The following is a 16,969-nucleotide window of genomic DNA, read 5'->3' as shown; positions in this document are numbered from 1 at the left end:
AAAAAGTGTATAACATTTGGCATGAGCAAAAAAGCCCCCAGAGAGCCTGCTAAGAGGCTAGTAAGTCTTTACCAAACCAAGGAGGATATAGAGGTAAATGTTTGGCCATATATAAAGTGGATATTATCTGGAAATGTCACATTTCCTACCCGGGGCTCGGTCGGGATGTTTGCGGAAACAAGATTGAAGTTTATGCCAATAAATATGCACAAGGCATGCTGTTGAATCATTTTTGGCACGTTTTCTTTTGTTCTTCCTGTCTTTTATATCGTACTTTTCGTTCCCTAAAAAGCAAAACTGCCCGGCCGGGCCCCTAAGTGGAAATGTGGCGTTATCCTTCAAGCAATTATCCCCGTTTTCCAAATTAATCTACTATCCGCACGCCCGTAAGAAGGCCTGGTGGAGGCTAATAACAACACGGATCCGTTAGTGTAGTCAGATCCTGTTGTGACATGTCGACAATTCTATCGAAAACACAGGAAACCTCCGGTCTCTCCATGCAGACGACAGGGCAGGGGGGTCGTCTCCCTCGGTGTCAACCGGGTCACCCCCTTTTCCTTCTTCCCAATCCCGTTGACATCTTGATCTAACACTGTATAAGGGTACGCAAAGTGTGCTTTTTGGCTTTAGCCGCAGCCTTGGCCCCTTTGGACCGACTCCAAAGCAGCCCCCGAAACGCGATAGCTGCGAATAGGAGAGAGAGATCCATTGTAGGTAAACCCTGCCACCGACCGTGAGGGGTTAGGAGATCCAAGTCTCGTGCCAACATGATGTCATGCGTACAACATCAGGGCACGATCTGGTAGTAGTCATAATATACTAATGGAGCCCCGTATCAAAACACGTTTCATACTAGTTTTGCCTTTGGTTGCCATAGCTTGTAGAATGGAGAAGAAGTTGTTTCAGGCCCGTCTGTGTGTGTGTGTGTGTGTGTCTCTGTCTATTTGTGTCTGTTTGAGTTTGTCTCTATCAGTGTCTGTGCGTGTGAGTCTGTGTGTGTGTTTGTCTGTGTACTTTTCACTGTGTGTGTATGTGTGTAAGTCAAGAAGTTATGACATGATATCTATGGAAGAAGCTATTACGTTTTGGGGTTCGCGTTTTTCCATCAGTTTTTTTTTTAAGTGCTGCGTAAGAGAGCGTTAGAAACAACGTATCCAACAAGATCAGGACATTTTGTTTGTATGGGATTTAATGAATCAAACCTTCACGCTAAGGTTTGGTAACTTTCCTTACTTCAGTCATTGAGTCATGTTGTTATACGTAGAAATTCGTTAGAATTTCCCGCGCAGAAAAGAGAACGTCCTTTTTTCGAGGGTTTAATGACCCTTCTCCGATTGTGATATCTGCATGCGCGGCACGAACTGATTGGGAAAGTGGTCGTCCCGCAGGCGTTTTAAACATCCTGGGCACGGGCTGTCGATATAAGCATGCGGCGGGGCCAGGAAACCTCCACTTCCTCTGCAAACCTGGCACAACTGAAGGGGAACATGAGATCACCACAGAAGGTTTTATGTTCAAACCAAGAAAGGGGGAGCTTTCGTTAGGCTTCTCTCCGAGCAGAGGTTGGGTAGGAAGATTGTGACCTTCTGATTTGCCCGGTTTTTGACAGCCATCCATCCAGGGGCCTAGCGGTCTTATTTTACTTCTTAGCCGTCGAAACAGTCTCGATTTTGCCTGAGTCTGACAATCCTCTTGTAGATTAGATATTAGTTTGATTGCACAGGGGTGTGTTCTTTCAACTTTGATATCAACACGAAGATCGAACAAGCTACGGCGGCCATTTTGTATTTGATGACCTTGACAGAGAGGTTGAGAGTTCGAAATTGATCGCTTGTCCACAGAAGCACAAAATCAACAACATCGACAATGTTTCATTGTAAAAAGCTTTGTAAAAGTTTTTGTATCACCTTTCCTCCCAGAACGAAGCCTTACACAACATTTGACCTTGACAGAGAGGTTGAAGCGTTCGAAATTGATAGCCTTGCCCACAGAGGGAACAAACCAATCGATATTGACGGTGTTCTATTGCTAGAACTCAGCAGGAATTTTTCGATTATGTATTCCCTCGGAGAAAACTTTAAACGCCTCAGGGACATGGTAGTACTAGTATTTGTCTTGTGATTGACATGTGATCGAACACCCTTGGGGTGGCGCGAGGTTCGTACAAAGGGCGCATTGAAGAACTTTCCTCGCCAACTATCGGCGCGTGAAAGTGATAGATTTAGAACGTAACAATGCAGAAAAACAAATAAATCAAAACATCGCAATCTGGTGTTCATTTTGTTTTAAAAAGTACTCCAGTCGAAGGGATAAGGGAAAATGATACCCGAATGTTACAAAATTTTCGTGAATTTCTTTCACAGGTTAAGAATTGTTGCTTTTTGTTTATTTTGGTCATATCTTTTCAATCAGTTGAATTCAGTTCAACATACAATGCACTGCCGTCAAATGACCATCTCCGAATGTGTTGTGCTGGAATTCAGTCATAGCTTCTGTCCGGAATTCCAACTATTCCCGGATTGTCCGCGGCGTGTTTTGGATGTTGTAATCCAGCAGGTGAGTTATGAAATGTTGGCCGGGGGCTGGGGAGGTTATGTCATCCGGACAAAAGGTGGGACCACACGAAAGGGACGTGTAACAACCGTCCTACATGTAGGTAAGGGCCGCTGGCCGGACAATAACAACTTTGTTTCCTATCGGACAACCAAAATTGTCTTCAACTCTTTGTCTTTGCTTTCGTAGTTATGGTATTAGAAAGAGTTTATTCAAGATCTCTTCAGTGGCACTGACGAAAGATGGATACTATCTGAAAGAAACGTCTGACCGTTTACAAAATCATATCCAGTTGCTTGAGTAATTACCTTTTTTGGAATAACGACTTCTGACCGAGCACAGCGTCACCTTCATTACTATCATCGGTAATAAAAATGACCAGGTGGGATTCTACAGGATGTCCCTGTAGCGCAACTGGTAGTAGTCTCATATTGGAGGTCCAGGTTCCAATCATAACTGGGAGACCTGGTTCAATCCTGGGTAGGGCATCTCGGTTAGGGCTGCGTCGTCAATGCCACACATCTTCACTTAGAAGAATACGTTAGTTGTACAGTAACAGTATCTGTCAACTGTCATTTGGTGCAACCTGTTCATAGCCCAGTGGGTATATATGTGCAATAAAGGTCTTTATTCATTCATTGAAGCGCTGTTACTTCGTGTCTATGAGACCAGAAGGGTAGCAAAGCAATATAACTAAAGGGCTGAAGTCTGCCATCTCGGATTGTCATGTTGTTGTTTAGGCAACTATATGATGAAGGCTGCCATTTTGCAACTTCAATCAAAACGCATAAGACGACACAAAGGTGATAGTAAAATCCGCAGCATGGGATCTATAAACATGTTATCGAAGGGTGTTATTATATTGTCTTAATCGTCAATCTTTGAGGTGCTGTTCACGATACCCGCCAATTACAACATAAGCTGCTGGCAAGACATTCCTGCAACTCACATTGTCTGGTATTGTCCCGCTTTGGGGGACATTGGCCCTTGGGTACATCTTTGTTTTTTGTTCTCTTAGACACACGAGAGAGCAAAAGGGTTGGGGTCTGATTTGTGCCAACTGAAATACTGAGTGGCATAATCTAGACTTGTACCTTCCTTCAATGATATAAGAGTTATCAAAAAGCTTTTACAAACTTAAGAAACACAAAAATTTAAAGTATGCAAGAAAATAGGAAAACAAAGGCAACTGGAAAGATTTCAAAAACGGTCAGACATTTCAGATAGCATCCAGTGTCACTGCCGAAAGGTAGTGGAATGCTACCTGACACGTCTGACCGTTTCAAAAATCATATCCAGTTGCATGAGTAGCTGTTACCTTGCATATCGTATTACCTAGATGTCTAACCTTCATCGACAAATATTGACGTATGGCCTGAATTATACAAACATTGATTAAAACCTATCAACAAAACTACCGTTCCCCCTAATTGCAAACACTTTTCGTGGTTAACCCCAATGTTTATATTATTATCAAACCCACAATCGCACCAAAACCTTGCCATTATTGTGTCACCCCTGTTCCCTGACGCCTCTGGAACCTGAATAAGACCCAGCGGTCGGCGGAAGCTTCTTGAAAACGAAAACACTATCGCTTCCAGCCAGCTTTGATATTCTTGGCGTGGGTCCCGGTAATGCAAAATTAAGAAGAACCCCGTCCTTCAAGTCATGGTCAAAGAAGGAAGTCCATTCAAGCTGCGTAAGTCTTATGAGGTTCTACAGATCTAAGTCGATAGCTTTGCGGTAGTGATATCACCGTGTGCAACAGAGCATTCATTCTTATCGGCTTGTGGTTGAAAGAAGCTTACCTCCTTCACAGACTTTTAGCGCTGGCTTTTACACGTATTTCATGGAAAGAGCGCGGGCTCCCGATTTTCAACACTGGCGGTGCGGAAACTTGGACTATCAGATTTAGAGAACCTTACTCATTGCCTAGCCTCTACCAGGCTCCACAGGTCGCTGGAAAAAAATAGTAGAAATTGGCAAAATAGATGTCTTATTTGGCCAATTTCTACTATTTTTCCACCGAGCTGTGGGGCCTGGTAGAGGCTACTGCTCATTGGCCAATGTTGACCAATGTTGAAAATCACGAACCAGTGATTCCCCTGTAAATTAAAATGTCAGCACTGATAGTGATAAAAGTCTGCGAGGGAGGCTAAGAAACCCCCCAACTCAAACCATTCCGATCCAATAGACCACGTTGGTGTTGTGCTAAGAATAGGAGCGGGGTTTCTGCTCGCGCGCCGTTACCACAGGAATCGCCATAACGTTGTCAAAACAAACACGATCAAACAGGCCACTTGATCCTGACCAACGCCGTTTGTCAAAATCGCAGAGACGTCGCTCTTGGCAGGACGCCAGCGGGACGAAAAAGCAAACATCACTCCGAACATAGTAACCGAAAATGTTGGGAATTTCTCACCAAGCGACGGGACCACAATAAGTCATGTCTGTCATTAATGTCGAACCGTGGTAACTAGACTACGGGTGATCTTTTAACACAAGTAACATGCTGGGTAAGCTTTAGAGAGGAGATGATAAGAAAGTTTTGGCTTACTTTGTTGGCGTGTCTTGGTGACAAATGTCTTCACTCGGACGGCCTTGAGGGGGATTCGGACCGTCTTGGCCTCTTGCTTGGCTCGGAGGTGTTCCGGGTCCGTCTTAAACGCGTGTCTTTGTTCCCACGAGTGTTTCGTCTTCAACAACGCCTTGAGTTTTTCTTCCATCTCCTCGAGATACTTCTCGGAGTTCTTGATTCTGTCCTGAATGATTTTGTGCTCGATCTTCAGAGCCTTGAGTTTCTCCTTGATGTGCCCGTAGGTTCTCTCTCGGGACTCGATTTTGGTTCCCAAGACGAGGAGACGCTTTCTCAAGGCTTTCACTCTCACTTTCAAGACGTCCAAGGAGACGTCGATCAAGTTCGAAGAGTCTTGCAGCTTGTCTTCCAGCTGCGTTTTCGACTCCCTGACTTTCTCTCGCTCTTTTCTGAACCTCTGAATCTCCTCTTTAATGTGCGCTAGCCTCTCCTCGTGGCTTCGGATAGACTTCTCCGTTTCCGTGGCCTCCCTCTGCAGTTGTGCGAACGCTTCTTTAGCCAGATCGTACCTCCTCCTCATCTGGACACACTTCTTGCTGGCCCTGTGTAGGGCCGCCTTTGTGTTCTGGACGTACAGAATATCCCGCCTAAGCCACGTCTGAGCCCGGGTGAATACAGCATTCATTTTCTGTAAAACATCAGGGATCAGTCTGAGCAACGGACAGGCCGTACAGTCTACCTCGTCCGCTACAGTCTGTGAAAACAACTCGTTACTGAAGTAGTAGTCCTCGACCTCAGGGCTCCACAGCAAGACCTTGATCTTGCTCATCAAGTCCAGAATCTCCGACTCGATCCGTTGAAGGGAGATGTCCTCCCTACCGATGTAAGGTTGGTGTCCCGAGCAGAACGTCTGCAATGGTACTAACACCTTCTGCGTGAACCCCATGTACATCTCTTGCAGTACGGCGATGTACTTATCCATCTTGGTGATGAAGTCGTTCAACCTGTTGAGCACGCCGAGGGAGTCCAGCCCCTTCCCTCGGTTGTCCACGCAGGGGTCCCCCGAGGAAATATCGTGCGTCGTCCGGTCGCGGATGTTCTTAAGCTCCTTCAGGGACTTGATCCTCGGGTACTGGTACAAGTCGTTCACGACGACCAAGACTTCGCTGGAAAGCGTCTTTAAGTACTTGATGTCTCCTAAGACGTCGTCGACGTGTTGATGCTGAGATTGCAGCTGCCGTAACGTGCAGTCTATCCTCTGGTGTATACTCGACAAGTTGAACTCCATAATGTTTTCCTTATTTTCCTCGGAAGGCATGTCCGGACTTGTTGCAACAGTTCCACCGCCAAGGCTCTGCAGATGAGGAGGAAGAAAAAGAAAATCACGAGGTTAGATAAGAATCAAACAACATGCTGTCATTTCACACAAGACTGACTACGTTGGCTGTACGGTTTAGAAAGGAGTCGCTGGCCACCTTAGGGTTTCATTGGCTAGGCGCAGTTCGGAGGGGGGACTGACCTTAGTGTGGACTGCCTCTCCTTGCCAATTATTCCCCCCTGCCGAATTCTACTATACATACTACTCCGTAGAAAGGCTTGAGGAAGGCTAGCGTTGGGGTTTTCTGGTCTATCTAATTCCGATCTCGTGGTACGTTTTGCAGAAGTCAGTTCAATCAATGGTTTTTCGCAGCAGCTGCGCGTCGGATGCCAAGATTGGAGTGTCACAAAAAAACAGGACGACATAAGTCATCCATAGCTGCTGCTGCAGACAAGTGGTGCATACTGTACACTACAGAAGAACTGCCAACGGCGAGGGGACGGTGCGTTAATGATGCGTAAGGGGCGGTCGTAGTCCCAAACAGACTACATGTACCTACTAGCTAGCCTGGTATCCAGTCGTATTATAGCTCCTGGATCTCTTCTGTCCTCTCCGCAAATAGGGGACAGAAGATAATCTCCAAGCAGATCTTGCTGTGGCAAATGAGAAGGAGTTTAGCCGGCAGAGGAGTTATTGGCCAATAACTCGGCTGGATACCAGGCTAACTACTAGCCTGGGTTACTTTCAATGCCGCGGTGCGTCTCCGGTAATTCTTGGCGTGTTTTAGGCATTGGATGTAGCCATATTTACTCCTAGGCCGGTTTAAGGTAACCCCTTTGCCAGCTTTTGATACTATCTTATTCTATCACAGGATCTGCTTGGTGATAAACAGTATCATACTGGTAGCTTCCGAGGCTCTGCCTGTGCCGTCATTTGCGAAGAGGACAGAAGAGACTCGGGACTACAATACGCCAATACGGCTTGATACTAGGCTAGTTCAACGTCTGCTTTATGGATGTACAATGTGCAACACTAGGGCAAGGGAGATGGCTCTGAAAATGTTCACAATTACATTCAGTCCACGACAACTCTTCCCTTCAACTCACTTGGGATGAATAAATCTCATTATAATTATTAATCCTGCACTGTCTACGAAATAGCCATCGGCACCCTTAATGCATTAAAACAAAACTGTTCGTAGCATGGAAACGTGACTGGTTTGCAAATGAGAAAAACCCCGTACTCATCTTACAGTCTTATGTAATTCGTTTACACAGGCTAGGCCCTAGACCTCTTTAGCTGTGCTCTAAGACTAGCTTGAAATTGGACATTAGCAACGAAGGCAGATTGTAACAGAAATGGGCTGCTACGTAAACATCTTGCCTCATAGCATCTGCTTGGAAATTAATGGAATTGACTAAAAATGAACTACGCGTGTGATACCTAGGGCCTAGAAGAGGAGTGGGGATTTCACAGTTTATCGTATAAGTAGAAATACTCAAATAGGAGTGGGTTTATCTAAAGTGGGCTGCTATTGTATTAGAAAACGTAAATATCTTGCTACACAACATCTGCTTGGAGACTAAACGAAACGGACTGAAAATGAACTACGCGTGTGATACCAGTAGTACCTAGGGGATTTCATAGTTTATCGTCTGAGTGCAAATAGGAGTGGGTTTATCTAAAATGGGTTGCTATCTGATCAGAAAATGTAAATAGAAGTACTCAAAATTGAAATTGAACGAAATAGACTGAAAATGAACTACGCGTGTGATAGCAGTAGCACCTAGGACCTAAAAGAGGGTGGGGATTTCACAGTTTATAATCTCAGAAGGAATAAAAGTGGGTTTATCTAAAATGGGCTGCTATTGTATTAGAAAACGTAAATATCTTGCTACATAACATCTGCTTGGAGACTGGAGACTAAACGAAATGGACTGAAAATGAACTACGCATGTGATACCTAGGTCTCTAAAAGAGGGTGGGGATTTCACAGTTTATCGTCTGAGTGCAAATAGGAGTGGGTTTATCTGTTTCCAAAGCACCCTATTGAAGCCAAACGAGCCATATCGGGCCCCGGAAGCACCCGACCCTCCCTCTCCAGTCACCAGCGTAAACTGGAACAATCGTCCCACGGACCTGTCAATCACAGCGTGTGTACTTTGCAATCGCGCCGTTCAAACAAACGGACGGTGAGTATATAAAGGTTACTCCAGGATAAGTACACAATCCACGCGAAATCCGTAAATATGAGGGGGGATCTTTTCACGCCTCATCTTTTTAAGGCAAAGGGAGTCCTAAAGCTGTTTTGGGGGCCATTTGGGGTGGTATTTTATTACCAAAAAGGCGGCTACCGATTTTACAGTGGATATAGCACGGAAAGTCTTGAAAAGTGCATTTAACGAGGACACAATACCAATGCATGTTATGGGATTCGAACCCGGGACCTCTGGGTTCTGTGCCAAACACGAACCCTAACCGTTGCATCACCACTCCCTTGGGACGTCTCACAAAACAGTTGACAATTCTAGAACACGCGTTCGCCTTTCTCGTCCGTGGTTGGACCCGAAAGCTCGTGTAATGATGATGACAGCACGGGTAACTCGATAACGCTCGTCCAGTCCTCGGGGGTAATTGATACACGGTGTCTGGAATGCGATATTGCGTGATCACAACGACATAAAACTTTCAGGAACACCTGACCAAAGTATTACGTTACGGCGAGACGGCTAGCCGGTGTTGTGATGTCATCCATTGTTGGGGCGAGGACGTAATCTCTTTTAGACCGGACAACAATAGCGGCAATACCAATATTTGCGCCGACGAGAACAACCAATTAACATAAACCCTTTCTGAATCCAAGCAAACCGCTTTCGAATCTCTGTAAACTGCGTACGGCGATCAAGTAGAACGTAAATAGCATACACCATTTAGCACGACTTCCATGAAAGCACAATGACACGCCGGATTTTGCAACATGTAAGTTGCAATTCGAGAATGTGACAATGCTAATCATAAAAGCAAATGTGGCGAAACAATGGTGATGGTTTCCACCTGATACTGTCTTTTGTGAACTGTTTTATCCGTTGGGTACATATATGCGGGACAGTAAGCAAAGATGATTATCTTTGTCTTCCTTTTTTTTCCTGATCACAGCGTGCCAAACATTTTAGAAAATGTATGAAAATCTAGATACATAGCTCTATAGAGATATAATATGACAAAGTTACATGGCGTTATGTATAACAAGAACAACCGTTTACAGTTTGAAATGTAGCCAATATATTACAAGACTTATGACGCACTTACCGTACGAAATGTTAACCTGGATGCCAGGCTATTTCCTGGGCCTATACTATAGGCCTATACAGCCCAACTCCTCGGCCCTAGGGCCAACATGCCCCCAAGGAAATTCTACAGCAGGCCCCACCTGAGTTAGACCCTTATAAACACGACAGATATTATTAAGATAGGCCGGAGTCCGGTACCCAGGCTATATTCGTCTGAACCTGTCCCATATTTTAGCCCGCATTTGACCTGTTCGATAGAGGGGGGTTCGCGTAATGATGAAATAACGCCATCTGGCTTGGCTCTTTCCGTACTCCCTCCGGACTTCCCGCCACCCTCTCATCTTACACCGACGCCGCGTGCCCACCGCTAATCTTTAATCCAAAAACCTCCGTCCCTCCGCAAAATCCTAAAGTCAAACATCCGATTTTCTATTCCCTTCACAGCCCTGTTCCACGCATAGCGTCAAGGTATATCGATTGGGTTCGCGAAAAATCATTATGGTTTCATTTTCAACACGTACACGGTAAATGGCTAATGTCTGTTTTGGCCTGGCCTGTTTACCTATCCTTGATGAAATGCTTACAGAAAGAGATTCGAGACTATTCAAAATTTCTACACACTTTCTCTGCAAAATAAAATTGTTAAATAGTGTGACTTTGAATTATCCAGCAACTGAGTTATACTTATAGTGTAGTGTTGGATTACAAATGAATTGTATCTCCGTGTCTATGGACAGCCAAACTCCTTGGGCAAATGATTCACAATAATTTTATTCGGACAATTTCTAGTATATTTTTGGGCGATTAAAATCATGCGTCCGGGAGAAACTATTTAATCGTCCTCAACTGCACAAGAAGGTTCTTTATCGTCCTGTAACGTAGTGTTGTTTACCCCCGTTGTACATGTAGGTTTTTATCTTGATCAGACCTACTTGTGAACGTGGACCCGGAAAACGGGCTACAACAACTCCCCCGGCCCTGGAACATGTGGTGGGGTACGGAACAAAACAAAGCGAAGCCCCCCTACGATGGTCGGGATTTAGTGCCCATTTCGGGCTGAAAGACTCTCTTTCCTCGGCAGAAAATCCGCGGCTTTTGTTCGGAGCACCGGCGGTAAAGGTCAACTCAGCAGCGCTGGGGAGAGAACTACAACTTCCCGACTGGTCCCCCCTGAATATGGGGCGACTACAACACAGCTGTTTTCCTGCGCCTGTTTTCCGTATAAAGCTATGTTTCGGTGCGAAGAGCAAACGCAAGCGGGGCTACATGGCCCTACATGCTAACAAACGTCGCCCCATATCCCGTACACGGACAAGACAGCAGTGCAATCTCATGCAAAGTTTTCACACACCCCACAAAACGGAGAAAGTGTAAACAATTCGAGCTGACAAACTGCAACAATGCGACAATTTGGCATGCAAAATTTACGTCCATTTATATGTTAAACTCAAAAGAGAAAACTGAGCCTTGTAGCGAAGCCCTCTGTTTAAAACGTCTGCCAAAATATTACTATAAGCTTTTCCCACACTACAAATACAAGATTGCAAAACCAAAAACAACTACTACTTTTTCTACCATAAACCCCATTAAAAGATTCGCTTTCTGACTAATTTTTTACGCCAATTCTTAAAATCAAAAGTAACCTATAGAAGAACCCCTGCTATGCTGTATAATACTGACAGCGTACGTGTAACAAGAAGCGTATGTGTCCCTCAACACAAACAAAATTGAACGCTGTCCAGCCCCGCAGCAAAGTCCCATAATTTGCAACACCCCCACACATAAACACGCTCCAAACCGCCACATCCGGCCACACGTGGGTAACTATCTACCAAAAATGTTTTTCAAAACATTTCCAAATCGCTGCTACTCGAATAGCATTCGTGTAAACGAAGCAAAAACGTGTTTAAATACTAGATAACCTACTACGTACTCGGACAGACACTCACCAAAAATGGAAGCACAGTTTCTGCGTACCCGCTGTAACGGTGGTACTACCAAAGCGTAGCACGTTCTGGTCTCGCCTCTCCGACTGTTCCAAACAGACAAAGGCCGCTCGATTCCCCGACTGTGTTCGCGCTTACCTGCATGCTATCATTAGAACGTGCATCACCTTGTCGCTCCATCAATCAGAGGACGGGAGAAAACAAAAGGACGGACGACGCGGGCCCCCGAATGGAGGGGCAGGGTCTGGCGAGGCCTCCGTCCCAACAACTCCTGCTGCGCGCTCATTGGTCAACAACTGCGGTGATGCCAACCGCCCGAGGACCCTGATAGCTGTCCGTCTACTGTAGTGCCTGAACGGAATGCATGTCGTTTGCAGTGCACATGTCATTGAACTATATAAAAGGACTAGAGACAGCAGTTAATGCTACGTTTCTCACACAGAATATTGATGATTAAACGGATTTTTAAAATATCTTTTTGTGAGTGAGATACTAGTACGCGGTCGAAAACTGCGTGTTTGGTGCAACCTACGAAACAAGCGCATACAGTACTTGATATGCTTCTCTCGTTCTCCATTTCCAATTATCTTGAAGAAAATTGGGCGATCGTTCATTCAGTTCGAGTCCACTAGACTAAAGACGGGCCCATGCATAGTAAAGAGACCGTTTTAATAGAACATGCGAATCCGCGATATTGCGAATGTTTACACAATTCCTGTTGCTTATGTTTATTTTGTCATCACTGCATATGTAATGCTATTGTTGAAGCTTACTGGCCACGTGCGTGTCTGGTCATACATGGCGAACCCTGACAAAAGACAAATGTAAATAATGCATTTATTCATTTATTCTCGTCATGAATGCTTCGGGCGGCATTTTTATGTGTTTATTTTTGGTACAGTTCACGAGTTTGAATCTATTATCTTATATGGCGCGTGATGAAAATTGATTGACACGTCTGCAAACGATAGATCAGTGATGTTGCTACGGGTCTTCGAAAATTGTACGCAAATTTGTTATACCTTCACAAAGGAGTTGATACAGTCAAGTAGGTTAAAATATCATTTTTAACCTCCTTGATACAGTAGAAATTGTATGAAAGCTCTTTGGTGAAATCAAGGACATTGGTGAAATGAGCTAGAATATCAGTTCTTTTATACGTTTGTGAAGATTATACATCCAGGAATATAATGAAAAGATGAAAGTTGAATCTCTACTTCTGGATAAATCAAATTTACTTCAGACGTTTCAAACGACCTCCGTCGTTCTTCTTCAGTGAAATAAAAATAAAAGTTTACAACACTGAGGAATAAAGAATACTTCTTACGTTCTAAATAAACAAAAAAGGTAACGGCTAAGGTGTTCTAAAGTAAACATGGTAGGTAACTACAGAGGTGTTCTAAACAGTGTTCTAAATAAACAAAAAGGTAACTGACAAAGGTTCTTAGATACATTCTAGCAAAATAAGAAAGGCTAACAAGGGATATAATGATAATAAGTGTCTATATATCAATGAAACCATCATTTACTTTAAAACATCATTCCAAGCACTGGAAAGGTCAGTTCTCAGCCCCCCCTTTCGATTGAGAGATGGACGATAAATGCGCTCGTAAATGGCTTCCTTAACCCCCCTTTCAAACCAACGTGGTTCTCTGTCTAAAATGTCTGTTGTATCTAAAGAAAACGAATGTCCGTTGTGGATGTTAAGATGATGCCAAATGGCTGACGAAAATTTGCTTGTGCTGGCCCTGCAGTGTTGCTTATACCTTTCCTTTAGTGGTTGGCTTGTCTCCCCGATGTAGGTCTCCTTGCACTGCGTGTCATCACATTTCAGTCTGTAAATGACATTAGATTTGATGTTTTTGTTGAGTTTGTCTTTTGGGTGCACAAGTCTCTGTTTCAACGTTGAGTAGGGTTTGAAATTTGTGGCGATGTCTTGACTTTGTAGGATCCGTCTTATCTTTTCTGAAACCCCTTGAATGTAAGGTATTGTGATGTTAACAGTCTTTGTGCGGTCCAACTGTGATTTCCTTGGTGGTTTCCTAGATTCATGTGAGGGTTTCAGAGCTTTATTGAAAGTCCAAGGCTTGTATCCACACTTCGATAATGCCGTCCTAAGATGCTCCTGTTCTTTAGATTTATCTTCAACAGATGTGACAATAGTATCTGCTCGGTTGAACAAAGTTCTTATGACGCCGAGTTTTTGTTCCAGGGGGTGGTGAGACTCAAAATGGAGATATTGATCTGTATGCGTTGGTTTGCGGTAAACTGACAAGTTGATGTGACCATCGTTCTCTACCCGTAGTTTGGCATCCAGAAAAGGTAATGTGTTATCATGACTCATCTCCTTGGTAAACGTAATGTATCTGTCAACATGATTGATATGTTGGAAAAAATCATCGGACACTTCTTTCTTTAGTTTGCAGCAAGTATCATCAACATATCTGTACCAGAAAGCCGGAGGGGGGCCTGGGAAACTGCTGAGAGCTTTTTCCTCAAACTTCTCCATGTAAAGGTTAGCTACTATTGGAGAGACAGGCGAGCCCATGGCACAACCATGTAGTTGTTTGTAGAATTTGCCATCATAGGTGAAATACGTACATTCTAGGCAAAGTTCCAAAAGATGACAGATCTGATCCACTGATAGTTTGCATCTATCTTGAAGGCTATCATCAGATTGTAGGAACTCTCGCACCACATCCACAGCCCCTTTAGGAGGTATACTTGTAAATAGCGAACATACATCAAAAGAGATGATCGTCTCATCCTCTTGGACCACGACGTCTTTGATCTTGTCAACAAAATCATTGCTGTTTTTAACGTGATGAACAGATTTTCCAACAAGAGGTCCTATGATCTTAGCCAAGAAACGAGCAAGTTCGTAAGTCACTGATTGTATACTTGAAACGATTGGACGAAGGGGGATGCCTAGTTTGTGAATCTTGGGAAGTCCATAAAACGCTGGCGGTTGTTGTCCTTTGGGATACAACTTTAGATACGTCAATCTATCAATGACCTTAGCGTTCTCAAGATTCTTCAAAGCTGCATTAATTCTAGTTCTGTAGCTGGGAGTCGGGTCCTTTTTTAAGAGTAAATACGTGTCCTGATCTTGCAACAAGTCTTGAACTTTCGTATGGTACTGCTGTTTGTCTAAAATAACGGTGCATCTCCCTTTATCTGCCGGGAGAATCACAATATCGGTATTCTTGGAAAGGTCTTGAATAGCTTTCTGTTCCTCACGTGTGATATTACTGGTCGGAAGTTTAGAAACCTTTAAGGTAGTTGCAATTTTTGTCCGTAAAACTTCAGCTTTTTGATGTGACAAATGAGCCCTGCGTATGGCTGATTCTGTTTCAGTGATGATGTCGACAACTGGAAGTTTGTTAGGCGTAATAGCATAGTTCAAGCCTTTGGAAAGTACAGATTTCTCCGAATCCGACAATTCATAAGAGCTCAAATTCTTGACCCACCTCTCATCCGTCTGATCTTGTACTGTCTGTCCTGAACGTCTCCAATTGGGGTCAATATCCGCTCTGCTCTTGAAACTTTTTTGGGATAAACGTTCAAATTTGTTTTGCTGTCTTGATTTCACCTTCTCGTGTTGATTCAATTGTACGCGAGAAATAAACTCCAGTACCTCGTTGAAGTCATCATTGGACAAACGACATCGAAGAAAATCCTGGAGATCCTTTTGTTTCGCCTTAAGACCATCTAACTTGTAGTTGATTTGACGTATACGCTCGTTGAGAAGTTTCCTTTCTGTGTTGGCGATGATCTTGCCAGCCTTAAAACCATGGATCGGTGATTTCAAACGCAAACTCACAGGTGTGATTCCAGTCTTGAGACAACGTAGGCTAAAGCGTTGATGGTTCCGAAAATCAGCGATCTTCCTGCTGGTATCTTCTAGTTTCCTCACTGAGTCCAAGCAAAACTTGCCATAATGATCCTTTATACGTTTGTGAAGATTATACATCCAGGAATATAATGAAAAGATGAAAGTTGAATCTCTACTTCTGGATAAATCAAATTTACTTCAGACGTTTCAAACGACCTCCGTCGTTCTTCTTCAGTGAAATAAAAATAAAAGTTTACAACACTGAGGAATAAAGAATACTTCTTACGTTCTAAATAAACAAAAAAGGTAACGGCTAAGGTGTTCTAAAGTAAACATGGTAGGTAACTACAGAGGTGTTCTAAACAGTGTTCTAAATAAACAAAAAGGTAACTGACAAAGGTTCTTAGATACATTCTAGCAAAATAAGAAAGGCTAACAAGGGATATAATGATAATAAGTGTCTATATATCAATGAAACCATCATTTACTTTAAAACATCATTCCAAGCACTGGAAAGGTCAGTTCTCAGCCCCCCCTTTCGATTGAGAGATGGACGATAAATGCGCTCGTAAATGGCTTCCTTAACCCCCCTTTCAAACCAACGTGGTTCTCTGTCTAAAATGTCTGTTGTATCTAAAGAAAACGAATGTCCGTTGTGGATGTTAAGATGATGCCAAATGGCTGACGAAAATTTGCTTGTGCTGGCCCTGCAGTGTTGCTTATACCTTTCCTTTAGTGGTTGGCTTGTCTCCCCGATGTAGGTCTCCTTGCACTGCGTGTCATCACATTTCAGTCTGTAAATGACATTAGATTTGATGTTTTTGTTGAGTTTGTCTTTTGGGTGCACAAGTCTCTGTTTCAACGTTGAGTAGGGTTTGAAATTTGTGGCGATGTCTTGACTTTGTAGGATCCGTCTTATCTTTTCTGAAACCCCTTCCTTGTTCCTGCTGGTATCTTCTAGTTTCCTCACTGAGTCCAAGCAAAACTTGCCATAATGATCCTTTATACGTTTGTGAAGATTATACATCCAGGAATATAATGAAAAGATGAAAGTTGAATCTCTACTTCTGGATAAATCAAATTTACTTCAGACGTTTCAAACGACCTCCGTCGTTCTTCTTCAGTGAAATAAAAATAAAAGTTTACAACACTGAGGAATAAAGAATACTTCTTACGTTCTAAATAAACAAAAAAGGTAACGGCTAAGGTGTTCTAAAGTAAACATGGTAGGTAACTACAGAGGTGTTCTAAACAGTGTTCTAAATAAACAAAAAGGTAACTGACAAAGGTTCTTAGATACATTCTAGCAAAATAAGAAAGGCTAACAAGGGATATAATGATAATAAGTGTCTATATATCAATGAAACCATCATTTACTTTAAAACATCATTCCAAGCACTGGAAAGGTCAGTTCTCAGCCCCCCATTTCGATTGAGACATGGACGATAAATGCGATCGCAAACGGCTGCCTTAACCCCCCTTTCAAACATT

The 16,969-nt window shown here is 43.4% G+C and overlaps 2 protein-coding genes across 2 annotated transcripts in view; both read right to left on the bottom strand.

Annotated features, from left to right (window-relative positions):
* The window catches only part of LOC118424621, a 20,040-nt gene extending 8,117 nt beyond the window's left edge, over positions 1 to 11,923 (bottom strand). Inside the window, exons 1-2 of the mRNA XM_035833263.1 lie at positions 11,647 to 11,923; positions 5,111 to 6,443 (exon numbers count right to left, since the gene is read on the bottom strand). Of these exons, the coding sequence (XP_035689156.1) occupies positions 5,111 to 6,407 (1,297 nt within the window). The 5' untranslated portion in view covers positions 6,408 to 6,443; positions 11,647 to 11,923. The remainder of the gene's footprint in view (positions 1 to 5,110; positions 6,444 to 11,646) is intronic.
* Positions 11,924 to 13,122: 1,199 nt separating this feature from the next.
* Positions 13,123 to 15,671, bottom strand: LOC118425173. The gene has a single exon (XM_035834004.1). The coding sequence runs from the start codon at positions 15,614 to 15,616 to the stop codon at positions 13,169 to 13,171; it is 2,448 nt and encodes an 815-aa protein (XP_035689897.1). The 5' UTR covers positions 15,617 to 15,671; the 3' UTR covers positions 13,123 to 13,168.
* Positions 15,672 to 16,969: the final 1,298 nt, after the last annotated feature.

The sequence above is a fragment of the Branchiostoma floridae genome, chromosome 10, assembly GCF_000003815.2.
Source record: "Branchiostoma floridae strain S238N-H82 chromosome 10, Bfl_VNyyK, whole genome shotgun sequence".
Classification (NCBI taxonomy): domain Eukaryota; kingdom Metazoa; phylum Chordata; class Leptocardii; order Amphioxiformes; family Branchiostomatidae; genus Branchiostoma; species Branchiostoma floridae.
This window is presented reverse-complemented; position numbering and strand designations above follow the sequence as displayed.